The sequence below is a fragment of the Saccostrea cucullata genome, unplaced genomic scaffold (genome assembly GCF_032062105.1).
Source record: "Saccostrea cucullata isolate Sc308-1 unplaced genomic scaffold, CSIRO_AGI_Scuc_v1 ctg78, whole genome shotgun sequence".
Taxonomy (NCBI): domain Eukaryota; kingdom Metazoa; phylum Mollusca; class Bivalvia; order Ostreida; family Ostreidae; genus Saccostrea; species Saccostrea cuccullata.
In genome coordinates, this window is record NW_026940638.1 from 179,054 (window position 1) to 202,929 (window position 23,876).

The 23,876-nt window shown below is 32.5% G+C and overlaps 1 protein-coding gene across 12 annotated transcripts in view; it reads right to left on the minus strand.

Annotated features, from left to right (window-relative positions):
• LOC134255844 (unconventional myosin-XV-like) overlaps positions 1-23,876 on the minus strand; it is a 61,336-nt gene that overhangs the window by 26,782 nt on the left and 10,678 nt on the right. For all 12 annotated transcript variants that reach the window (XM_062738404.1, XM_062738406.1, XM_062738402.1 and 9 more), the window contains exons 5-20: positions 22,579-22,674; positions 18,622-18,685; positions 18,378-18,487; positions 18,180-18,254; positions 17,321-17,521; positions 16,388-16,451; positions 4,140-4,253; positions 3,501-3,662; positions 3,254-3,370; positions 3,076-3,134; positions 2,820-2,949; positions 2,430-2,657; positions 2,017-2,142; positions 1,840-1,917; positions 1,525-1,679; positions 49-219 (exon numbers count right to left, since the gene is read on the minus strand). In XM_062738404.1, the coding sequence (XP_062594388.1) occupies positions 49-219; positions 1,525-1,679; positions 1,840-1,917; positions 2,017-2,142; positions 2,430-2,657; positions 2,820-2,949; positions 3,076-3,134; positions 3,254-3,370; positions 3,501-3,662; positions 4,140-4,253; positions 16,388-16,451; positions 17,321-17,521; positions 18,180-18,254; positions 18,378-18,487; positions 18,622-18,685; positions 22,579-22,637 (1,913 nt within the window). In that variant the 5' untranslated portion in view covers positions 22,638-22,674. The remainder of the gene's footprint in view (positions 1-48; positions 220-1,524; positions 1,680-1,839; positions 1,918-2,016; positions 2,143-2,429; positions 2,658-2,819; positions 2,950-3,075; positions 3,135-3,253; positions 3,371-3,500; positions 3,663-4,139; positions 4,254-16,387; positions 16,452-17,320; positions 17,522-18,179; positions 18,255-18,377; positions 18,488-18,621; positions 18,686-22,578; positions 22,675-23,876) is intronic.

A 23,876-nucleotide genomic window follows, 5' to 3' on the forward strand; every position in this document is an offset into this window, starting at 1 on the left:
AAATGATTGTTACTTTGGTACAAATTGTACTAGATAAATGAAACATACCTTGAAATGAAGACAGGGAATTTGATGCGAACAGGGAATCCCATTTTGCGTATACGAATTGTTTCCAACATCCCAGTGTACCTCAGCTGATCAAGTACAACTTGAGTTTCGAACACCATGGGGGCCTTGTGATTGTTGGGTTTTATGCAACGGATGAAAAACGGATTACACCTAGGAAGAAATAGAAAAAAAAGGGTACTGTATAATCCCTATTAACCGCCCCTGCCCCTATAAGCGCCCCTCTAGGTCTTTTTTTAATTGTCAGGAAATAAGGGCCCCCTGTACAGTGATTAAAATCATCTAGAATTGTATCAAAATTAGAAGAAAGTGATAATGAAACTTTCTATCACCCAATTTCTCCAATTTCAGTGGAAAATGAACCATTTAGCATAATTTGGGTGGATTATCTTCACTTTAAGTAAAGATAGACATTATTTTAGTGGTTCTTTGAATTTATTGTTTTTTCAAGATTTTTTGAAGTTAAAATATGACATTAAATATTAGAAAGGGAATACCAAAAACCGCCCCCTTTTTGCAATTTTCTAAGTGCTCGGGGCAGTTACAGGGATTATAAGGTAGTTTTGGTTACTTTATAAAACATATACCAATTCTTTTACAATAATTTTCAAACATAAAGATAACAAGTTTATAAAGAGCAAGAGCCATCTTATGCATAAAATGGCCCTGTACTTATATCAATTAATTGACTATCTCCCTCTTTCCCATTTCATATATCAAAATAAAGTAGACACTTGGTGCTTTCATTTTCTATAATAATATTTCGTTTTGAGAATCCACATATTGGAAAACAGGCTTTGAGAAAATGCAATGTTCTTGAAATTTGCAGAAAACATGCATATTTGACGACCTTCAGCAAAGAATTAAAATATGAGCACAGCCCACGATCCAAAAAATGAAACCTGTTTTCTGATCTTCAGAAACAGAGCTTTCATTATGTATTTGCATATTGTGGATCAGAGGTTGTGCTCTATATAAAATATTGAAAAAATGCTTCAACTTTAGGCCATTTTCAAAGGAATTTACAGGATCTGAGGAAAATGACACATTTTATGACGTCATAATGCATTGACTAGATGTGAAATTACGTCACGATTAATAAATACCTTGTCACCAACACTCCAAGTGATAAATACTGCACTTGCAACCTAAACTGAGCGGTTTTGATTTTTCAGAAATTCTCAGGGCCAAATAAGGCCCAAAGTGGCTCATGCTCTTTTTCACAGAGTAGCAGAGTAGCTTGTACTAATACTGTATACATGGAAATTTTCGCCCCTTTCACCCTCTTCATGATTGGGCAAATTTGAAACAGGGCTAATTCAAAGAACAAAGCATAATTTCTTAAACAAAACTATGACTGGCCAAATTTAAAATGGGCAAATATTGTTCGCAAGTGCAAACGGGTGAAAATAACATGGGCGAAAACAACCCTGTATACAGCTTTAGATTTTTTCTTACTTGGACATATTGTCAATGAGAGACAGGAGTGATTCTGTGAAGCCAGCGGAAATCGTGGGGGTGCGGGGTTTCAGGGTGACATAACGACCAGTGGATTTGCTGAGGGTTTTTGTGATTAGACGATCTCGCATGTCTTTGAACATCTGAGCAATGATCTACAAAGAAATTTAAACTTGACTCGAAAGATTTACTCTCAAGATGTTGTATTCAGCCAAGGAATCACTTTATACCAAACATTTTATTTAATTACACAATATACAGTGAGGCTGAATCTGATGTTCCTTTTTTTAGCCTATTTGGAAAATTTGTACTTACTCTGTTTTTACTTTCACATAATAGTTCTACCACATCACTTCTTAATGTATCCTTGTTCTTTTCCAGAAAATGGTTCACCTGTAACAGATATTGTACAAATTTATGACTTTTGGTTTTAAAGTCTTGCTGATTTCTAGAAGCAACAGAGGGATCTATCCTGTTCCGTTTAATACTCACATTATATCTGATTCTGCCAGCGTAATGCTGTACGTAGAACACTGGATCTGACATCCGAGGCTTTTCATAAAGCTTATTGCTGTCATGGTGGAAATGACACTTTTCCAGGAAAGACATATCAGTGGCCTGAAAATGTATTGAATTTAACTATATACTCAGTTTACTATAAAGTATGCTCTCAGCAACTTTGCAAACTAAGAGTTATCTCCCTTAAAATGCTTTTTGTCATTAAATAATTTGGATTTACTTAGAATTCATTATTTTGCATAGATTAACATTGATTTTATTACTCATAATTTTAGAAAATTGAAATAATAAATAAAAATAATTAAAAATATTAACTTCTTTCTCACTAATTGCTTTCTCTCTCAGAACCTCATCTTAAGAGATGTACATAAATAGTCAGTTATTACCTGTGGGAAGCTGCATTCATCGTCCAGGATACAAAGAATTCCAGTCGGTTTACTGGCTAGGAGGTCAATAACTGGCTGGTTGTCACGGAATTCAATCGTTGACCAATCAATGCCCTCCCGAGAATATTCCTTTTGCTCCAGACGGAAAATGTGTTGGTTAAAGAAGAACTGCATAGTCTCATTGGCATAATTAATACACAGTTGCTCAAAGGTGTTGGTATGGAAATCCTAAAGATCAAAAATAATATGACCATCAAAACTTCCTAAATACAAAGAGAACCTCTTGTGGATTAAAGTTCTGATATATGTCTATGCAATAAAAATATGAAGCTTCCAATAAATTTCACCTTGAAAAAAAATTTACACAAAATGTTTACAAAATAATATTACCTCGAATCCAAAGATATCAAGGACAGCTAGTGATGTGTTCTTGTCGCGCTCTGCTCTACAAATGATGTTGTTAATCCTCTCTACAAGCCACGTGAAGAGGCGACTGTACAAAGCTTTAGCTATAGCATCCCTGTAACAACAACAACAAAACATGAGCTTTTGTATACCTAATAGTTTAAACTATACTCAAGATTCTGTTTCATTAAATTTGGAAAGCCTTCTTCACAAAACCTTAAATAGTCTCTCCTGTGTTTACCTTGCATCAAGAGCTTGATCAATATTGTAAGGTGTCAGCACGCGATCCCCTCTTGTTTCCTAAAATACAAAATAATGATATTTCTTTGTAATATCAGGGACTGCACTTCATTTTAGGTTTAATTTTCATTTTCAATACAGGTCTACATACAGCCTTTATTCTGAAATGTATTACTTACTGTGACTTTGGTGGTGAGTGCCTGTTTTAACCAGTCCTCTGACAGCTGTAGGAGATGTGATATCCACTTAATCTCAGCATCACTACCCAGTAACACTGTGTCGTGGTTAGCGTCGTCCTGCAAGGAGAACCACTGTAACTAGTCTTGTCTTTACATGCATGGTGCACTTGTTTATAAAAGGGGGTGTAACATTCTCTAAAGTAATCATAGCCAACGCAAGCAATGTAATCCAAATTTGAACACTTACATGAATTTTCTTGAAGTATATATTTCCAATGTGCAGAACAGAGGAGAGTATTTTAAATATGGTGTCCTGTTCACTTTTCTCGAAGTTGAGAACATCTAAAGCGGCAGTCAATGCTCGAAAATTCTCATAGTCATCTCTACCAGATATTTTACAGTTTCCTCCCTTAAAGAAAATGCATTGTTCTTTAATTGGTATATGATCCAGTAAGTCTTTATCAATAAATCTTTTAAATCAGGTAAATGTAAATTTGTCTTTAATAACATTCTGTTTCAAGAGAATTAACTTATGCAGAATATTTCAAAATTAAGAGAAATTGTGGGAGATTTTTCACAACGCTTTTATTCTCTGGTGGTTCATTTTGTTTCTGAAACTAAATGTTGATTTACAATACTGTGAAATCACAAATATTCGTGGGGGTTTAATTTTCGTTGTTTTCGAGGTATGAAGAGAACCACGAATTCAAGTCCTCCATGAAATATAAATTGTTAACATACGAAACTACTCAACAATTCTTCATCCACGAATTCAAATCCCCACAAACCAAATTTTTTACTCAAACCACGAAAAATATGTGATTCTACAGTATGTAGAACAAAAATGTCTGGGTATGGAAAAGCTAGCACATAAAAATTAAAATACCTGATTCAGATAAAAATATTTTTCAGCATTTTGTAGACCATATTTGCCCCTCTGTTCTTTAGACATTCCTTCAAGCATCTCATAGAAAACATGGTAATTTCTTTCATCTTGGGCCTGGAAAAGAATCACATTGGAAAATCATACAAGTTTCTGAATACATTCTCTGTATTGCTATATATTTAACATTTTGTGATTATCCATGTTTATGATTCATAAATTCTATAACATGCTTATAGACCAAAGTATGAGGTCAAAATCTGATTTAAAATTTCCTAATCATCATGATTTTTGAGCAATTTTATGGTGTTTTGTGCTGCAGACAAATAGGGAATGCATATAAAGCAATGTCTAAATTCACATTTTTTTAAAAATAAGAAGCTGCTGTGTTTGAATCAAAGAGACAAGCACACTTCCACTTTTTGTTTTTTAAATTACAAATCTACTCAAAAAAAATCTGGAAACATTTGTTCTAATTTGTAATCTTTTTGACTCTAAGTAGCTGCATATAAAAATTGAAATTCTAGCTTTGATACCATGCAATTAATTTTTTAAAACATTTTTAATCAAATTGAGGAATAAATTTTTCACTGCATTCTGATTTTTATGACAAACAAGAGACCAAATATGACCTTCACCAAATTTTGTTTTTTTAAAGGAATTTGATATCAGATAATATTTTCATGCTAATTACAAAATTTAGGTCCATCCAAACCTCTTTTTCCTTAAACATGCACTGATTATGCATAGAAAGATAGAATCAATAAAACTTTGCTGGTTGTCATTTCTGATGTACAATGTGTGCAACTGTGCATCTACACATTTGGATCCATGTTCAATATCTGACTGTTATACATGTATGACAATCATTAATATGTCCAATTAGATTTATAATGCTATCGTTACTGAAAAATTTTACATTTCTATTCTATTTTTTGTTTAATTAATTCAGTGGACATGTTTAAAACAACAGTTATGCTGACAACCTTATCATAAAAGTAAGATGATAAATAATTATTTCAGATGAAATACTAAACAAATGTATGACTAACTCTTGTGATTTATTGCAGCATTATTCTGATGATCCTTTCCAAAACACAAAAAGAAGCACAATTTACCTGGATATTACGAATATTAAATGAAAAACTATGTCAGGACAACTTACCTCCCCGAGGGCCCACCCATAAAATGTTGACAGATGTAGTATTTAAGTTTTATGATTTTAAAATAAGGATTTATAACTCTTAAAATTTTGTTTATGGTTTAATTTTTGGCCTTGTAAACATAACCTTATTGTTTTATCTTATTCGTCCTATGATCATCTTAATCTTTTCATCAGCCTTGGGGCGGTATTGCTATTTAAATTTCTTTACCTCATAAAATCATAGAGCCATGAATGTCAGATATGTTTAAAATGCATATACACAAGATTCAGAATTACAAGTGTATTTGGTCAGAATAATTAATCCACCTTTGTATATAAACACTTGAACTTTGATTACTGTACATTCCATTAGAATCAGTCATCTACTTCACAAGAATATCAAATGAATTAGGGATAGTGATGTACCTAAATTTAAAGAAATGGCCAGATTATAATGCAAAAATATGAATAGATACCATATAAGTGGATTTTTAAGGGAGATGCAAATGTAGTGATTTTTCCTTAAATGTCTGTATTTAATTTCTGCAAGATTAAATTTTAGCAGTTTTGTGATACATACGGAGATAAGGGTAACTTCTGATGTGGAATGAATTGTAAGCCATGTTGAAATTTAATGAGCTCAACAACCTTGTTAAAAATGCCAAAATTGAATCCTTGCTAAAATTTCTCATATACAGTAAACAGAAGGAAAGTTTTATGTTGTTACAAATGTAAATTCTTTCAATCACTTAATTGTTCCTAGTTTGAGTCCAGAAGAATAGACATGCAGTGTAGCAACCTCTAATGATAAAACTCCGCTTAATGATACAAATAGCATTAAGCGTTGCAATTGCAACGCTTAATGCCATAAATTATTGCGTTAATAGCTGACATCATCAACCGCTAATGCTAAATCGCCGCTTAATGACAGAATTATATCATTAAGCGTCACAAATGCAGTGCAACACCGACGCTTAATGAAACAAGCAAATATCGACATATTCGACGCTTAATGATACAAACTAGTGTATCATTAAGCGTTGCAGTTGCAACCCTTAATGATATAAAATTTAGAAATCGCTTGTTATATCTAAGAGAAACAAACATCCACCTTTCCTGAACAATGATATATCACTTGTCAAAATATTTATATATGCCCTTGTGTTATATAAATGGTAATTATTGAAGTTTTACTGTGTTTTCTATCTATTCAAGGGAACGTCGTTAAGCCCCGGTTGTTTAAGAGACAGACAGTCAGATACCTAGAAGAAAGAGATACAAACAAAGGGATGAATAAAATGATATTTAAGAGCCATTCTCTGTAATGACTTGAAATTTTATATAGGAGCTGTGGCACGCATAGTCTCAGAATTTCTCCAAATTCTCTATAAGAAAAGTCATTGATACCCTAAACTGAAATCAGGCAAAAATTGGTTGCTATGCTCTATAGTTACCATGGCAACATGTCTTAAAGTTCGAAAAATGGCAATTTTTAACATGTTTAGAGCCCCATAGTTAACATTTGCGGCAAAGCAAACTATTGGCGATGACTGTTTCCAAAATTAGAAGGTCAGATGTCTCAAATGCATGATAAACATGTTTGGTAAATCAACTATTACATACGTTACTATGGTAACAAAAGTATTCAAAAGTAAAAAAAATATTCATTGAATTTTATAAAGTCATACACGTAAAAATAAAAAGCAATTATAGGATGAAATGTGACCAAATAACAGAAAAAAGAGCCTTGAAACATATACCAAGAACAAAATATGATATTTCATTTTGGTTGGCAATGGTTGCCAAGGTTTTTATACCACAGAGAGCCTTCAAAGTAACATTCTGTATGTTTAAATCTGATCCTATCTTTTAAAAAAGCACATTTCCTTATAACTAATGATCAATTTTTAAAGATGTAGGTGTGCTCCTAGTTTTCCCATTTGAAAAAATTCAGATTAGATTCTTTAAGTAGAGCGTTGCTATGGAAATAAGCAGAAAATATATGCTTAAAAACCTTAAAAATATTTTCTTTCCTTGGATACGTACCCTTAAATGTAGATTCCCAAAACTTTTATGATTGATATTTATTAACAGCTTACCTGACTTTTAATTTTGACTATCATCCAATCTCTAAGTGGATGCAAGAAGTTGGCACACAGGGTTTAATATTGATATAAAGTTCACAAAATCGAACATTTTCCCTTCTTGGTAACCATAGCAACAGTGTTGTTTTCTTCATCAAATTTTATCAATATATGATATTCAACTTCAGTTCTAACAGATAACTACTATTCAAACTGAGTCCTTTAATTTGTTCCTTGATTATATGGCAATTTAATTCTTAATGCAGCGAAAAATAATTCACTTTTAAGCACTGGTACTTTCTTTCCATGGTAACACTGCAAAGTAATAATTATACCCAATTTTTCTTATGGTTTTGGTGTTGCAAGGTCCTAAGGATGCATATTTGCCAGTCTTGAATTTTCATGTTTTTCCTCAAGACAGTAGCATTAACCCAATCTTAGTTACTAGTTTTGCATGGTTACACTGTGTTACCATGGCAACCATAAAAGTTATTTATAGAATAATATTGTTATACCTATATACTTAAGGTCAAATATTTTCATTGTTTTTCTTGAGTCATTGATTGAGTTTGAGCATATAACACCTATCATTAGTGAATACGGAGTGTTTTTCAGCATATTTCAGCATTTTAAATGTATTCCAAATGTACCCTTGGTAACCACTTACTTAAAGATATATTCTAAACAGTTTCTTTACAGTATAAGTGACATCAAGGTGTCATGTTTTTGTGAGAATGGTTTGTTTCCTTTTTCTAGTTTTTATTAAGCCACAGTCAAGATTTAAAGTGGCTGAAAATCTCGATTTTTCAAACTTTTCCGGCTGTTGCCATAGCAACCGAGACACATAGCAACGAAATTTTGTTTGATATTTGTTTCTGGTGTCAAGTACTAAGCATGGGTGAAGTTTCATCAAAATCGGTGACCATGCGTGGCAACGAAGTTCAAGTGGTTACAGAGAATGGCTATTAAATCCTTTTAAAAGAACCATTTTTTTTACTGAAAATACAGAAGCAAACAAGCAATTAAATTCCTTTTAATTTCATGCAATGATTTTAATACTCAACCTAAAATATATACAATGTATTTAAATATTCCAAACTTTGTATTTTAGATTTGATACAGCTTAACACATGTCACTGTAAACGTTTCAGATATACGTATCGAGAAATAAATTTAAAATGTTCACTATAATTGTATTTTTAATCTGCTTCGTTTCTCCAAATTTCGATAAAGAGAGACATTAATATTGACAATTTATGTTTAAGTATATTAAACACAAAGAATACAAATGAATGCATTTACATTGAATAATATATTATTATGAGAAAAGGTTCATTCATCCTTTATTTGTTATCAGTTTTACTTGAATACTTTACTGTGGCATGATTATTTTAGAATCAATTTTGAAATCTAGTACATGTATATAATTATCAAATTATGAAAAACATGTCGAATGAAGTTGATGAAGCTGATGTTTTTAAAATTCTAAATGATGCATACTTCATTTTGTAGTATATTTGCCTGTCTGTCTGTCCGTCTGTCTGTAAACAATTTTTCAAAATGCTACTCCTCCTGCAGTTTTGATCTGATTTCAATATAACTTGGCATACAAATAGACTACACTAAGATACTTAATTTCTGCATCTGTTTTTGATTTCTGCCTTAGTTACTAAAGATAGAAATAATATAATAAAATGCTACTAATACAACTTTTTTTGTGTGATTTCAAAATAACTTAGCTCACATATAGACTATACTTAAATATATCGGTTTTTGATTTCGATCAACGGTGTTGCCGTGGTTACTAAAATAGAAATTTCTGTGAAATTCATTCAAATTGCTAATCCTCCTACAGTTTTAGTCAGATTTTGATATAATTTGGCATGCAAGTAGACTATACTGGCATACACTATTATCAGTTTCGTGTTTTTGAGTTTGTTGATTGATGTTGCCATGGTAACTAGTAAAATTTTATTGAAAGCTATTACTTCAGTTGTAGTTTTATTGCAATCTTGCCACAAAAATAGACTTAATTAAGGACCGTCATTCTATTTATTGCTTTTATAAAGTTTTAAGCCCCAATTGCTACTTTTTTCTTCCTTTATTATCAGTAAGTACAAACGAGTAGAGCTACAGTCTCGACAGAGATATATTTTTTTCTTTCGATATATACGACTAAGTTTACATCTGACTAATATTAAAATGAAATAGATTTAAATGAATAGTTCTTTTTTCGGTACAAGAGAGACCCTCTCTATTAATGCATGTACTAGTATTCATTTCTTGTACATTATTCTTTTAGAAAATGGTCCTATTCCTAAAAAAATGTTGGAACCTTTTTCTTAATCTTAACCTTGAAATGTAATGAAATATTAAGAATAGGAATCGAAACATAATTACATCAAAGTTTCAAAGTCTTTACTATAGCAAATCAAAGTTCCAAAGTTTTCACTATGAGTAGTAAATTTAAGTTTCTAAATGTTTACTTCGGTACTATAGTTAACTAAAGCAAAGTTAATTAAATTCCAAAGTTTTCACTGTAGTAAATCAAAGTTTCAAAGTTTTTACTATAGCAAATCAAAGTTCCAAAGTTTTCACTATGAATAGTAAATTTAAGTTTCTAAATGTTTACTTCGGTACTATGATTAACTAAAGTAAACTATAGTTTACTGTTGTATTTTTTTAAGGATGTGTTCGTTTTTTTACGCCAGCCGTGAAAAAAACCCTCTAAATTTCAGTTTGTCGTCCAATGTAATATCACCGACTTTCTCATCAAAATAAAACAAAAAGCCGATCAAAGTACGCTGTAGTTTAATGGAAGTTTTCAAATTAAGGAGAAGTAATGAGACAAAGTAAGTTTGTAAGCGTCGGAATGGGATGGGGTAGGGGTTATTTACATTAATAAATATTTCATGTTGGTTAAGGGAGGATTCTTCTCACATTCCTTGTATTTAAAAATTAATGAAATGTTCACAGAATCAAGAGGACAATATTTGTGATGGTATCAGTTAGAATAAATTTGACCGTTTAATATTAGAGGTCAAGCTCATTACCTTTTTCCTGGACATTAAGGTCAGACGACACGTTTCTCAATAATATGTTTTATATCTCTTGGAATAAGATAAAAAATATTCATATTTAGCATTCTCTTCTGATTTCTACATTGTTTTCAAAATGTTTTAAAATATAGTTACACCAAAAAATGGTGAGATAGGCCGTTCAGAGGATTATCCATAAGGGTTATATAAGAAATATGAACCTTTGGTATCTTGTCCGAATGGCTGGTAAGGTACTCTTATTTTTTGCGAGGAATCTTGTTTAAGTACCTATTCTTCAATGAGAATCTCTTAAGAAAAATTAAATATTTTTGAGGAACGTGTCGTCTGACCTTAACATTAAACCAGAAATATCTGTCAAGACTGTAGCTCTACTGGTTTGTACTTATAACAAAGGATGAGAAAAGAAGCCATTACCATCAGACCAAAACTGTAAAAGGAGTAGCGTTTTAAAGGAATTTCACAGAAATTTCTATTTTTACTAATGATGGCAACCTTGTTCATCAAAATGAAAAACTGATGCACTATTTTATGTATCTTAGTGTAGTCTACTTGTGCCAAGTTATATTGAAATCAGACAAAAATTGTAGGACAAGTAGTATTTTAAAGAAATTTCACAGAAAATTCTATTTTTAGTAAACATGGCAACACTGTTAATCGAAATCAAAAACCGATAAAATATCCTATGTATCTTAGTGTAGTATATTTGTGTGCCAAGTTATATTGAAATCAGACCAAAACTGTGGGAGGGGTAGCATTTAAAAAAAACTGTTTACAGAGAGACGGACAGCTAGACGGACGGACGCATTACTATCGCATAAGCTCTTCTAGTCTCTGACCAGTAGAGCTAAAAATCACTGTTTTCAATAATGCGATCCCTACTTGTAGTTCAAAAGATTAATTTTTTTTATTTTTGCACAAAAAGATACTACCATATAGGGCCTATAAGATGATACTACCAAATTGACATGGGTAATTTAAATAAAATGGATATATGCTAATCCTAATATCCTCTATTTTTAGGATTTATTAGTTATTTTTATATGCTTCCTATACATGTATTCAAATTTTTCCAATTTTTACATATTAATAGTAAAGTTGGCACATAAAGGTACAAAATGATACAAAAACTAATAGTTTTGATCGTTTACTAAGATAACACTTTTTACGGATTTTTGGCTCAAATCTGTACTTGGATTTGAAGCATTTAAAAGCAAACATAGTTCTAGTATGCGTGAAAATCTTATTTATTTGATATATTTTGAAACGTTAGTCCCTTATAATTAATTTAACTTACATTTGAACATTTCGTCTAGTCTTTGATTGCGTAAAAATTATAACTAAATTCAATGTTCGATAATAATTTTGAGAGGCAGAAAAAAAGATATTTTCATACGCCACCATTAAGCCAAAAATATAGTCCCTGCTAGTTTTCAAACGCAGTTTACCATTTCTAGAGAATGGAGAGGATTTTCAAGTTGTATAATTGTGATGAGGAAAGAAAAATATGGTCTTTTAAACCTCTTACATCTAAATATATGACATATCAACAAATATTCTTTGAATATTCCATCTAGTCTGAAACCAGAGAAGAACCCTACTTAAGTTAAATATTTCTTTAATGTTTTTGGGAAGATAAGGGATTTTTTATTCTCCATTTTTGGAGGCCCTCCTCTTTACTTGGAAAATTTTGCCAAAGACTTGCTTTATATGCAACTTACGTTTCTTTTTATCATCTAAATTACATGTGCTACCCAGAGTCTTAAAGTAACTATTTCCAATCAAAGTATTGGTTTTTTTCATATAACGATAAAAAAATGAAAATTAATTACATTTCATTGCAATAAAAACTATAGTTCGTGCTTATTTTTGCCAACTACACAGCACACAGAAAGACCTCTGTGTTTCTTTCTTTCCTTGTATTTGTGCTACTTTCATGTATAGAATCAGATGAGCTAGTGACCAAGTGGAATCGATTTAACATCTATGCAGCACTAAGAATGCCATGCCTTAAATACTAAGAGTCCAAGCATATCAAAGCATTGTACTTTATGTTTGGAATAATTAGAAACAATAATGTCTTATATTATTCAAAAGTTGTTAATTCTATTCTAAACTAAAAAGACTCCAATCTGTTTCAACTGCAATGATCTATTTCGGTATACAAGTACCATTTATACCCGCCTGTTATTTGGTTCAGCTTAATACAAGAGGCCCAGGGGCCACATCGCTCACCTGAGCAGTTGGCTAGAAAAAAGCACATATCAGATCAGAATGGAAAGTTTACTGGGGGTGGGGGTGGGGAAGGGGGCTTGAATTTTAACTCCCCCCCCCAGGGGATTATGACTTGAACAAACTAGAATCTACACTACCTGAGGATGATTCCCTATAAATATCACTAAGCATGGCTTTGAAGTACTTGAAAGAAGATTTTAAAAGGTTTCCTTATATATTCCTATGTAAAACTTTTATCTGCCATTTGGCCCCACCCTACCCCCGGGGGTCATGATTTGAACAAATTTGAATCGACACTACCTTGGGATGATTCGACAGGAGTTTCATCTTTCCTGTCTCAATGGTTCTTGAGAAGAAGATTTTATATATATATTCCTTTGTAAAATTTTGATCGGCCATTTTGGCCCCACCCTACCTCCGGCGTCAATGATTTGAACAAACTTGAATCTAAACTACCTGAGGATGATTCCACGTGAGTTTCATCTTTCCTGGCCCAGTGGTTCTTGAGAATATTTTTTAAGATTGTTCCTATATATTCTTATGTAAAACTTTGATCAGCCATTTTACCCCCACCCTACCCCCTGGGGTCATGATTTGTACACTTAAATCTACACTACCTGAGGATGATTCCACATGAAGTAAATCTTTCCTGGCCTAGTGGTTCTTGAGAAGAAGTTTAAAGAGTTTTCTATATATTCCTATGTAAAACTTTGATCGGCCATTTTGGCCCCGACATACCCCTGGGGGTCATCATTTGAACAAACTTGAATCTACACTACCTGAGGATGATTCCACATGAGTTTCATCTTTCCTGGCCCAGTGGTTCTTGAGAAGAAGATTTTTTAAAAATGCCATTATTTTTTCTTTAATACATGATTATCTCCCCTTGGGAAAAGGCATGGCGCTTTATTTGAACAAACTGGAATCCCTTTACCCGAGGATACTTTGTAGCAAGTTTGGTTGAAATTGGCCCAGTGGTTCTTGAGAAGAAGGTGAAAATGTGAAAAGTTTACAACAACAACGACGACGACGACAGCGACAGACAACGGACAAATTTTGATCAGAAAAGCTCATTTGGGCCTATGGCTCAGGTGAGCTTATAAGTCTGAAATTTAGACATTTTTTTCACTCACGACTGATGTTAGATAGCGGACATGTCCCTAACAAAAATACTATAGAAAACTACATAGTTTACTGTAGTTTATATAATTAACTAGAGACGCAAAGTAAAAACTTTGGAACTTTGATTTGCTAAAGTGAAAACTTTGGAACGTCGCTAACCACTGTCAAAATGTACGATCCTCTCCCAATCTGGCCGTAGTTGCATGAGACGAGAATATTTTGTAGCTCATTAAAGTATTTACCAATGCAAGTAAAGCATAGTCGGACCTTTCATGCGACCTTTCAATACCAATTCGCAATGAACGAAATACTTCTGATGAATACTAGTATTAATAGAGAGGATCTCTCTTGTACCGAAAAAAGAACTATATTCATTTAAATCTACTTCATTTTAATACTAGTCAGATGTAAACTTAGTCTTATATATCGAAAGAAAAAAAATATACTACAAATGAAATATGCGTCATTTATAATTAAAAAAACAGTCTCTTCAACCGCAGTCGATATATGTATATTGCAATTTGATGAATACTAGAATTCAAAATTGATTCTAAAATAATCATGCAACAGGGGTGTATTCAAGTAACACGGCTCACTATTAAAGCATAAATGAACCTTTATATATTATTCTATGTATTACATGTACTCGTATTCTTTGTCATACATCCTTAAACATAAGTTGTCAATATTGATGTCTCTCTTTTTCGGAATTTAGAGAAACGAAGCAATAGTGAAAATCTCGATACGTATATCTGAAACGTTAACAGTGATATGTGTTAAGCTGTATCAGATCAAAAACATATATATATTTCAGGCTGACTATTCAAATCATTGTATAAATTTAAAAGGAATTTAATTGTTTGTTTGCCTCTGTATTTTAAGTTTAAAAAATGGTTCTTTTAAAGGATTTGAATATCATTTTATTTATCTCTTTGTTTGTATATCTTTCTTTCAGCTATCTCTTAAACATCCGGGGCTAGATATCCCTTGACTAGATAGAAAACACAGTAAACCTTCAATAATTACTATTTATTTAGCACAAGGGCATATATAAATATTTTGACAAGTGATATCTCATTGATCAGGAAAGGTGGTTGTGTGTTTCTCTTAGATATTACAAGCGATTTCTAAATTTTATATCATTAAGGGTTGCAACTGCAACGCTTAATGATACACCAGTGTGTATCATTAAGCGTCGAATATGTCGATATTTGCTTGTTTCATTAAGCGTCGATGTTGCACTGCATTTGTGACGCTTAATGATATAATTCTGTCATTAAGCGGCGATTTAGCATTAGCGGTTGATGATGTCAGCTATTAATGCAATACTTTATGGCATTAAGCGTTGCAATTGCAACGCCTAATGCTATTTGTATCATTAAGCGGCGTTTTATCATTAGAGGTTGCTACAATGCAGTGCTTTGAATTATGTTTCTGGCACTTGCACAAAATAAGCAATGCTCTCATTACTATAATCATTTCATACATTCTGCATCTTTTGACCCACTCCCCCACCCACCCCAACCATCATGTCATTATTTATGTTTCTTGTTTTTTGTTTGGTTCATTTGTTTTATACTGTTTAAAAAATCATTTCTACAAGAGTACACATTAAACAGCTTGGTATCACAAAAGGTACATCATATGTTAATATAGATAGAACAATCTTCTATTTCCTCATGAATCACTACTTTTAAAAATGTATCGTAAACATCTCAATAGACCTCTAAAGTGTTTAGATATCATTACAAGATCTTCTGTCCATCATTAGACCATTAACAAAACATTTATCACATTTGACTATATCAAAGAGCACCTGTCAATGGTCAACAAGATAAAGGAGATATTTATAACATTCCCCCAAAACTAGAGAAAAACTTCTGTTGCTAGGATTTCTTTATTTGATCTTTATTTAAGGTTGGAGAACAAAACAAATGTCAAACATTGTTTTTTGCTCCTATTAAAATGATTCAGATTTCAATTTTTCCAACAACATGTAAGGTTGAACTTTATAATGAACAGAACTTTTATAATTTGCATTTTGTAGACAAAGATATCAATCATGAGAAAACCTTCTCTTGAAGGAGCATGACAAAAGAAAAACACACTTCTCAGATGGTGCAGCCCCCAAATACCTATTCAGGTAAGACATGCTACCTGGAGTCATACCTTATCTACTGCTCAGCATATTTTTCCACACTTTTCTACACGTTCAGTGCAGGTAGTTTTAGAGAACAAAGTATTCAATAACACTCTACCTATTTCTGAGCATTACCCCCAATCAATCATGTTTCAATGCTTTGCAATGTATGTATCAATTTGTAAGCAATCCAAATTGAGAAATAAAACATTTATTTTTCCTTTTTTCACATTTCTGAGCTACCTTGCTTTGTAAGTAAATTACATAATACATGTATATCTTGCATTAATATGACCAGCTCTTGCTTTTGTATTTCATAGTTTTTGTTCCTGTCAGTGTTTCAGTTAATTTATAATGCCCAATGCAAAATGTGAACTGCAATGAAATATACCCTGGTACATGTACAGTTTTATCTCATAATTCATGTGGCCTGACAAGGTAACAGGTATTTTTTTGTATATTATATTTACCTGTGATACCATGCGTGACTTCTCCAACAAGTATTCCAGCATGCGAGCTCCCACAATCGATCCACTGTAACAAAAAAATCATACTCTTTTTAACAAACCATTTCAAAACATTTTTAATAATTTGACTTTTGCTGACATCAAGCTGAGCCAATTTCATTTCTTTTTCACCATGTTAATATTTCTTATGCCCTTATATCAATAGAGCTTCAATTAAGTTAAAAAAATCTTCAAACACCCAAATTATCCTATATATCCTCCATAAAAAAACCTTTTCAATTTTTTTTTTCCATTTTACCATTTGATCTAACAAATGACTTCACTACAGCATGGCAATCTTGTCTGGAAGATTTAGATTTTGTACCTTGTATATTTTTCTTTCAATTTTGGATGAGCATCAAAGCTTAATAGTGGGTGGGATAGTTCAAAGGATGAAAGGTGAACACAAATAAATTTCCCAATCACAAAAACATCTGATATTCAATCCTTTCCAAAATAAAACATTTGTTGGATTGTAGACAACAGGAAATCTTTCTCATGACATTGCATCAAAGAAAGAAAATCAAACTTATGATAAGGGCTAGTAACCAATGGAGAGAGCTACTGAACCAGGGTTTGAACAGTTCAAAACTAAACTGTTTATGTTTTTGCTTCAATTGACCTGTTTGAAAGTGCTTGCTTGGACCTCACAATGTCAACTGTACAGTTTATAAAGGCACTTCCTGATTTGAAAATAAATTTCTACTTTTCAGTTCTTGGGAAAAATAAAAATGAGTCATGCTACAAGTACAATTCTTCACACGTAAAATTTATTAAATTTATTAAGTATGAACTAAGACCCCAGCTTGTCTTTCATTCTATCCAGGAGGTAAATGATAAGTAGGCAATGGAACATTCTAATTTAATCACTTTCTTTTGTTTTATAAAAAAACTCACTCTCTAAAGAAAACTTCGATGTATTTTCCGAATCGACTGGAGTTGTCATTGCGTATTGTTTTGGCGTTACCGAATGACTCCAGTAGTGGGTTGGCCTCCAGGATTTGCTCGGTGATGAGGTTGTTACCAGACTTGTTGACCGCGGCCAGATACTGCATCGTTAACTTAGTGGCCTCTGTTTTACCTGCCCCAGACTCCCCACTGAAACAGAAAAAAAACATCACCATCAACACCTATTGACGTCCTTCAACATCAAATAATCTTGACTTATCAGTATTTTTTTATTTTCAGGTGGAGGAATGTGTAAATACTACATGACTCTAAACAAGAAACTGTGTTTTGATTTGAATTTTTGCATTGAAGATTTGATGCTATGAATACCAACATTAATGACATTGCACTTATGACAAGCTAAAAATGTACTTCATTATTTGAATTAAAAAAAACAAATGCTTTTGCATGATGTTACTTTTGTACTAACAATAATTAATTTCTCATGCAGAATCAGTAAGTTTACACCCAATAAAGTTATTTTTATTGAAATAATGAAGTACAGGTGTTAAAACCGTACTGAAATAATGAATAACCTATCTCATCAGTGGATTCTAATGTATTGTAACCCCACTGCCCTCCGCTGTCAGATGTTGTAAGACAAAAAGGACTTTTGCATGAATTAGCACAGATATTATCACTTTGAATTTCAAATTAAGTACACTGTGTTGTTTAATGGTCACCTTTTTAACTACACCCTTTTTCTGGGTCACTTTTTGCTCCCTGTTTAAATTTTAAATTTGTAATAAGATAATGGCTGATGCTAAACATCTTGTTTTACATGGTGGTTGTCAACGTGAATCCTGACCTGATCACTAAAACTTGGTTCTCCAATTCTTTCATCATCCTCCCATAAGAAGCACTTCCGATGGCAAAAAGATGTCTGAAAAACATTTTTAAAAAAGTATTAAAATTCCGGATACAATGTTATATTCAAGAGTATAAATAAATGTTCAAATGAATTCAAAAGCCATTAATTTTCTGGATCTGAGTGTTTATAACGTACGGAGGCAGAGTTCCCAGCGTCTGACCCTCGTACTTCTTGACCATGTCCAGTCCGTAGATGTTAAACATTTTGTACGGATTGACGGACACCAGGATACTACCGGTGAAGGTCTACAACAAAGGAACACAACTCTGTCTTTAATATCAGAACTCCGATAAAATCTTAATGTATATATTAAAAAAATTGTATTAAGAATCTTTGTAAAATTGACAATAGGAACAAAGTTATTGGAATAAAAACTTACATAGATAAGTTCCCTCTCATATCTGATCTTTAAGTTTCTCAGAATGACACTCTCATCAAGGACACTACAAACAAAAGATTTAAGGTTTTTGTCAGCTAATCCCAACACCAAAAATAATAGCAAACCTTCACTGTATTCAGTGAGGTAGTGATGTATTGTAAAATCACTAGTTTTCATTGTTGTTGTTGTTGTTTCATTGATGAAGAGATGATTTCATGTCCTTCACAAAATGTTAAATTTGAAAACTACACCAACACATTTGTCTACCATCACTTCTTTAACATGATTAAATTCAAATCCCTCAATCAAATATTTTATTCAAAAAACCATTGAAAATTTGCCCCACAAATTTTAAAGATATGCATGTAAATACAATTAAATGTTAAAATCTCAGTATCTCATAGAATTGTTGTAGTGAGTCTACAGTCAAAGAGTGCTATGTATTCAAGTTTCAACTTTTATTTTTCATGAACAATTGCACATTTGTGGGGTTTTATGTATTGTAGACAACTTTGGGACATCAGAATTTGACATACCCGGTACATCAACAATTGAGGCTTAAAAGTGCATCCTTCAGTTAATATTCCTTTCGAAAATCCCATCCTTTCATATTAAATCTCTTTTCTAACACTTTTTATCATAAAATTAAAAACATTAAATGACTTAATATGAAGTGTACATCAACAAAATTTCAAATTTAAAACCTAGTACTAAAGATCATGGAGATGAAGTCATTTCTGCCTTCAAAAACAATCTCCCAAGATATACTTGAGAGCTTTCCTCTATATTTTAGTCAAGTTTAAAAACAAGAATGAGTAGGTATTGATATACTGACAAGAAAATATTTTAGTTTCTATATAAACATTGAATTCCTTAACTTTGCAGTTGAATCGGGCTAAACTTTACAAAATATATGAGATTAAATGAATGAAAATGGAAATGTCTTTACTTTTGTATACTTGAGAAATCAATAACTCAGCTTGTACAATAGTATTAAACCTCAGACTAGGTCATTTAATTATTCAGAAGCGGTGTATATTTTGTTAAGTAAGGGCTCTTTTGAGAATTCTACCCATGTGCCCTTCATCTGATGAAACAGAATGGACAAGTTATTTTCAAACATCATGTAACAAGTTCTAAAAGTCCTAGCAGAGATTAGAGAGGAACAATCCAACTTTTATAAGATAGGCCCAGTGGTTTTTAAACCTTTGAATGGTTGCCAATTGTGGAAGTGTTTGGAGCAATGACCATGTAATCCTAGAGAAGATCTAGTGTACTGTGTACCGGTCACAGAGCTGCAATGACAGACCCCTATCTACAACAGAACTGCAATGACAACCCCCTATCTACCACTGATGGGAATAAGAAAAGGCAACTCATAGCTGCCCAGTATCCAAGTCACCAAAGACCTTTGATTTAGATAGGAGAAATTTTTAACCAAATTAATAAAACAGCGTTATCAGTAGGGGCACAATAATCCATTGTATTGGCTAATCAGAACTTTGACAAGCCGCCCTTAATATAGCTATTAGATCAATGCCCAAAAACAGGTCTAGCCCTGGACTGCAATGATACACTGCAGACTTCAATAAGGGCCACACAGAAATTATTTAGCATAACAAAATCAGAAAGTAAAAAATTTCAGATATGGATATTCTTAATGTGATATAATGAACCCATGTCATGCAATGCTTTGTTAACTTGTAGGAGCAATCAAACCGATTTCTCTTTCTTTCATATTTCACACATTTAAACACAATCTCTCTTTTCCTCTCATAGGAAACTGGCAGAGGCAAAGTACAACACAAAATGTGAAAAAAGATCTGCTTCATTCATGACTAAACAGTTAAGGATGTCACCTATAAGCAGATTTGGACAATTAACAATGCCGATACTCATACATCCTATACAAGGGCCGCGGATGTTTCCATCTCGAGTATATACATCTTATGAATGAAAATCGGGACTTAGATCCCAGGCAACAAAGCCCTGTCATGCCCCAAAGACTCTCTATTGCATCCTCCATAATACCACATAATACCAACATTTCAAAACTTGGCCTAAATCATTTCAGGTATCTTTTTTTCACTAATTTTAGATGAACAGGATTTTCCATAAAAGACAACTAAATCATGAAAGCAGGATTCGGTTTCTTTTTCCTGCTAAAACTCATTCAATCTACCAGTAAATGGTTTTAAAAACTCAAGCATGACCAATAGAGGATGGTTTAAACAATAATCAAAATAAACGACAGGCACTTATTCAGCTTTCTGGGTAAACAAGTTCAGAGGAATAAATTAATTTACAAGCAGTTTTATTGCTAAAGGAATCCATTCTTTCAATTCATTTATTGCCGACCAATGAATTAAGATACCATATATTTTGAATATGACCTTGTACACTCATTAATTTTTAAAAAAAACTATTTCAACTGTGAAAACTCTTTTCCACCATGTAATTTACATGCATACTATCAGCTTTAAGCCATTAACAGTCTGCAATCTACAACAAGTTTGTAGAATAATTCTACCACATAGGTATTTAAATTGAAAGGAAAGGAATTCCAAAGAAAGTTTGTGCAATAAAAAAGGATCTGTTTAGTGAACCGGAAGAAATCTAGCTCTCACAAACCTGAGAAATTCCTTCTTTTCAACTCTTGGGTTTTGCACTTGTTTCTTAACATTTAACAACAGAACAAGTTCTTGTCAATATTACAGAAATGCATGTTCAAATAAAAATTATGATGTAAAAATATGCTCAAGTCATTTATCAATATAAATCATCCAGGTTTTTGGTAAATCGGTCATTTATTAAGTTTGTCTGCACACATCTAGACAATAATACAGAAAACAAGCTTTAGAAATAAATAATACTAAACAGTCAATGATTACTGAATACACTTTGATGAATTTTATTTATAAACAACTTTGATAAATTTCAATATATTGCAATACAAACAAAAAAATGTTCGCAATACAATTTTGTAATATCGATATATTGGCAATATGCTTAGAGTAAGGAATTTTGTCATTAAATATAAAAATGGATTTATAAAAGTTTGTAATTAAACCAAACAGTAAGTCAAAAGTTGTTTGTGGGAACATTTCAGAGCATAACTTAAATGAATTCAACAAGATTTTTTTTTCTGTGTTGGTTACTCATCATCATAAAGTTATGTACATTCTGCATGTAAATTATAATAAATGTAGAAAGAAAATGCCATTTTTATAACATTGAAAATATTGCAATACATATCGCAATACAGTTAAAAATATCGCAATATATCGCAATACGAAATCTCAGGCCAATACCCAGCCCTAGTCTTCTTTGTTTCAAAATTTAGAGGTCAGAAACAATACTGGAATGGATTCCTAGCTTTTCTAATACAGTTAAGAAGGATATAGAAATTCCAACAAAAATGTAAACCTTGCCATTCATGAAGTAAACATGGATGTGAGCAAGGCAAGGCAAGAATGTGAGTGTGCACTCCCAAGGTACTGCAGATTGCCAACTGACTATGTTTGGGCCTGAGATTAGGACCTGCTTTAAAACTTTCCCCCCATTTATATGGATTAATATTAGATAAGATGCAACATCACAGATCACTCTATAAGTATGCATCATTAGATGCATTCATTGTCCTAGGTAGGGCTTAGAGCTACCTGTATGTATAATCATGGACCTGTTTTACGAAAGAACTTACGACTAAAACCAAAATTTCATTCTGCTTGTAAGTTTCTGATTTACATAAAATTGAAAATGGTTTTAATCTATAGAAAAGGAATTTAGAAAAATGTTTTTATGTTAGCAACTTTAAACAGAATCATTGATTTGGCAAAATTCTACAATCAACTGAATTTTTTGGTCTTAGCCGTAAGTTCTTTTGTAAAAGGGGCCCCAGATCTTAGATCCACTGTCCTAGTTCCTCATCTTTGACAGCGTAACAGAAACACTTACCTCAGATTGATCATGTCCTCCACCCCATGATCCGCCTCTGTGTTTTCTGGGCTATCCATGTTGGTCTGTGTCTCTTACTCACTACTCATTGGTTCTCTGAAAAACAGCAACATGAGTTAACTCAGTGGAGTAACTTTGTAACCTTCAATTACTTTCTTTTCATGCATTTTGGCACCTGCTTTGAAAAGAGGTCTTATCCTTCATTCTTGTATGGGTACAGTTCTCATATACATATTTTTGTTGGAAAGGAATTGGTCCATCCTAACTGTATTCAGAATTGCAATCAACCATAACACAACTGCATGCACAGACTGTAAACAGTTTCTTTAACAAACACTCCACATCGATAAAGTGATTTTGATAGACCTAGGAAACCACACTTTACACTTCAATATTTGATTGCATATAAAAGTAAATACAGACAAGAAATCGATCAATTCCACCTGATATCTGAACACATTCCTTTTAATTCTTTGGACAATGCACCTCTTTCAGAAGGAAGGAATCCATTACAAATATTGCTAGTAATGATTGTCTTCAACAATTCGTAGAAAACCAGCCATGTCTGGCAAACAATAATGATATTTTTCACATCAATGCAAAGAAGAAAATTTACAAACACAGCCCTTGTTAAAGAACTGAATTGCATAATTGGTATTGTCGCCTCGGTATTGTTGAACTGTGTACATTACAAGACAATATACCCAGGTAATTAATGTTTCCCACAGGTTTAATTGCAGAGTCTATAGCTGTCAAGAGACAATATCTGCTGAATTTAAAACATTTTATCAAGATGAACATAATAGAACATCAACATAACAAGTTTCTCAGCATTTGCAATTTTCATACACCTTTTTATTCAGCAATATACTGTAAAAGTATTACATTTGGCGTGTACAATATTTGGCGGAAATTCAATTTTCAACAAGTTAGCGTAGATCTGATTTAGTGCTGTCTGCATGTGCTATTTATAAATGTTAACATACAAGACATTTAGCGATGTACTTGAATTAACGGACTCTGCTCTCCACTAAATCGCTAAATAGAATACACTGCTAAATGCAATACATTTACAGTAAGTGAAAAATTTCATTAGATTTTCAAGTGACAGGGCAAATTAGACAACTTAATGCAGCATAGAGAGGAGGGAAACACTTAAATTTCTTGGAAGACACAATCCTTAAGAGCTGAGTTTACTTTATTTGTATAAATGTCCCTGTATGTAGACATTTTAATAAACTGTCATCATATGTCTAACATTAATTTTAACCAGAAGTCTCTGTCGAGATTGTAGCTCT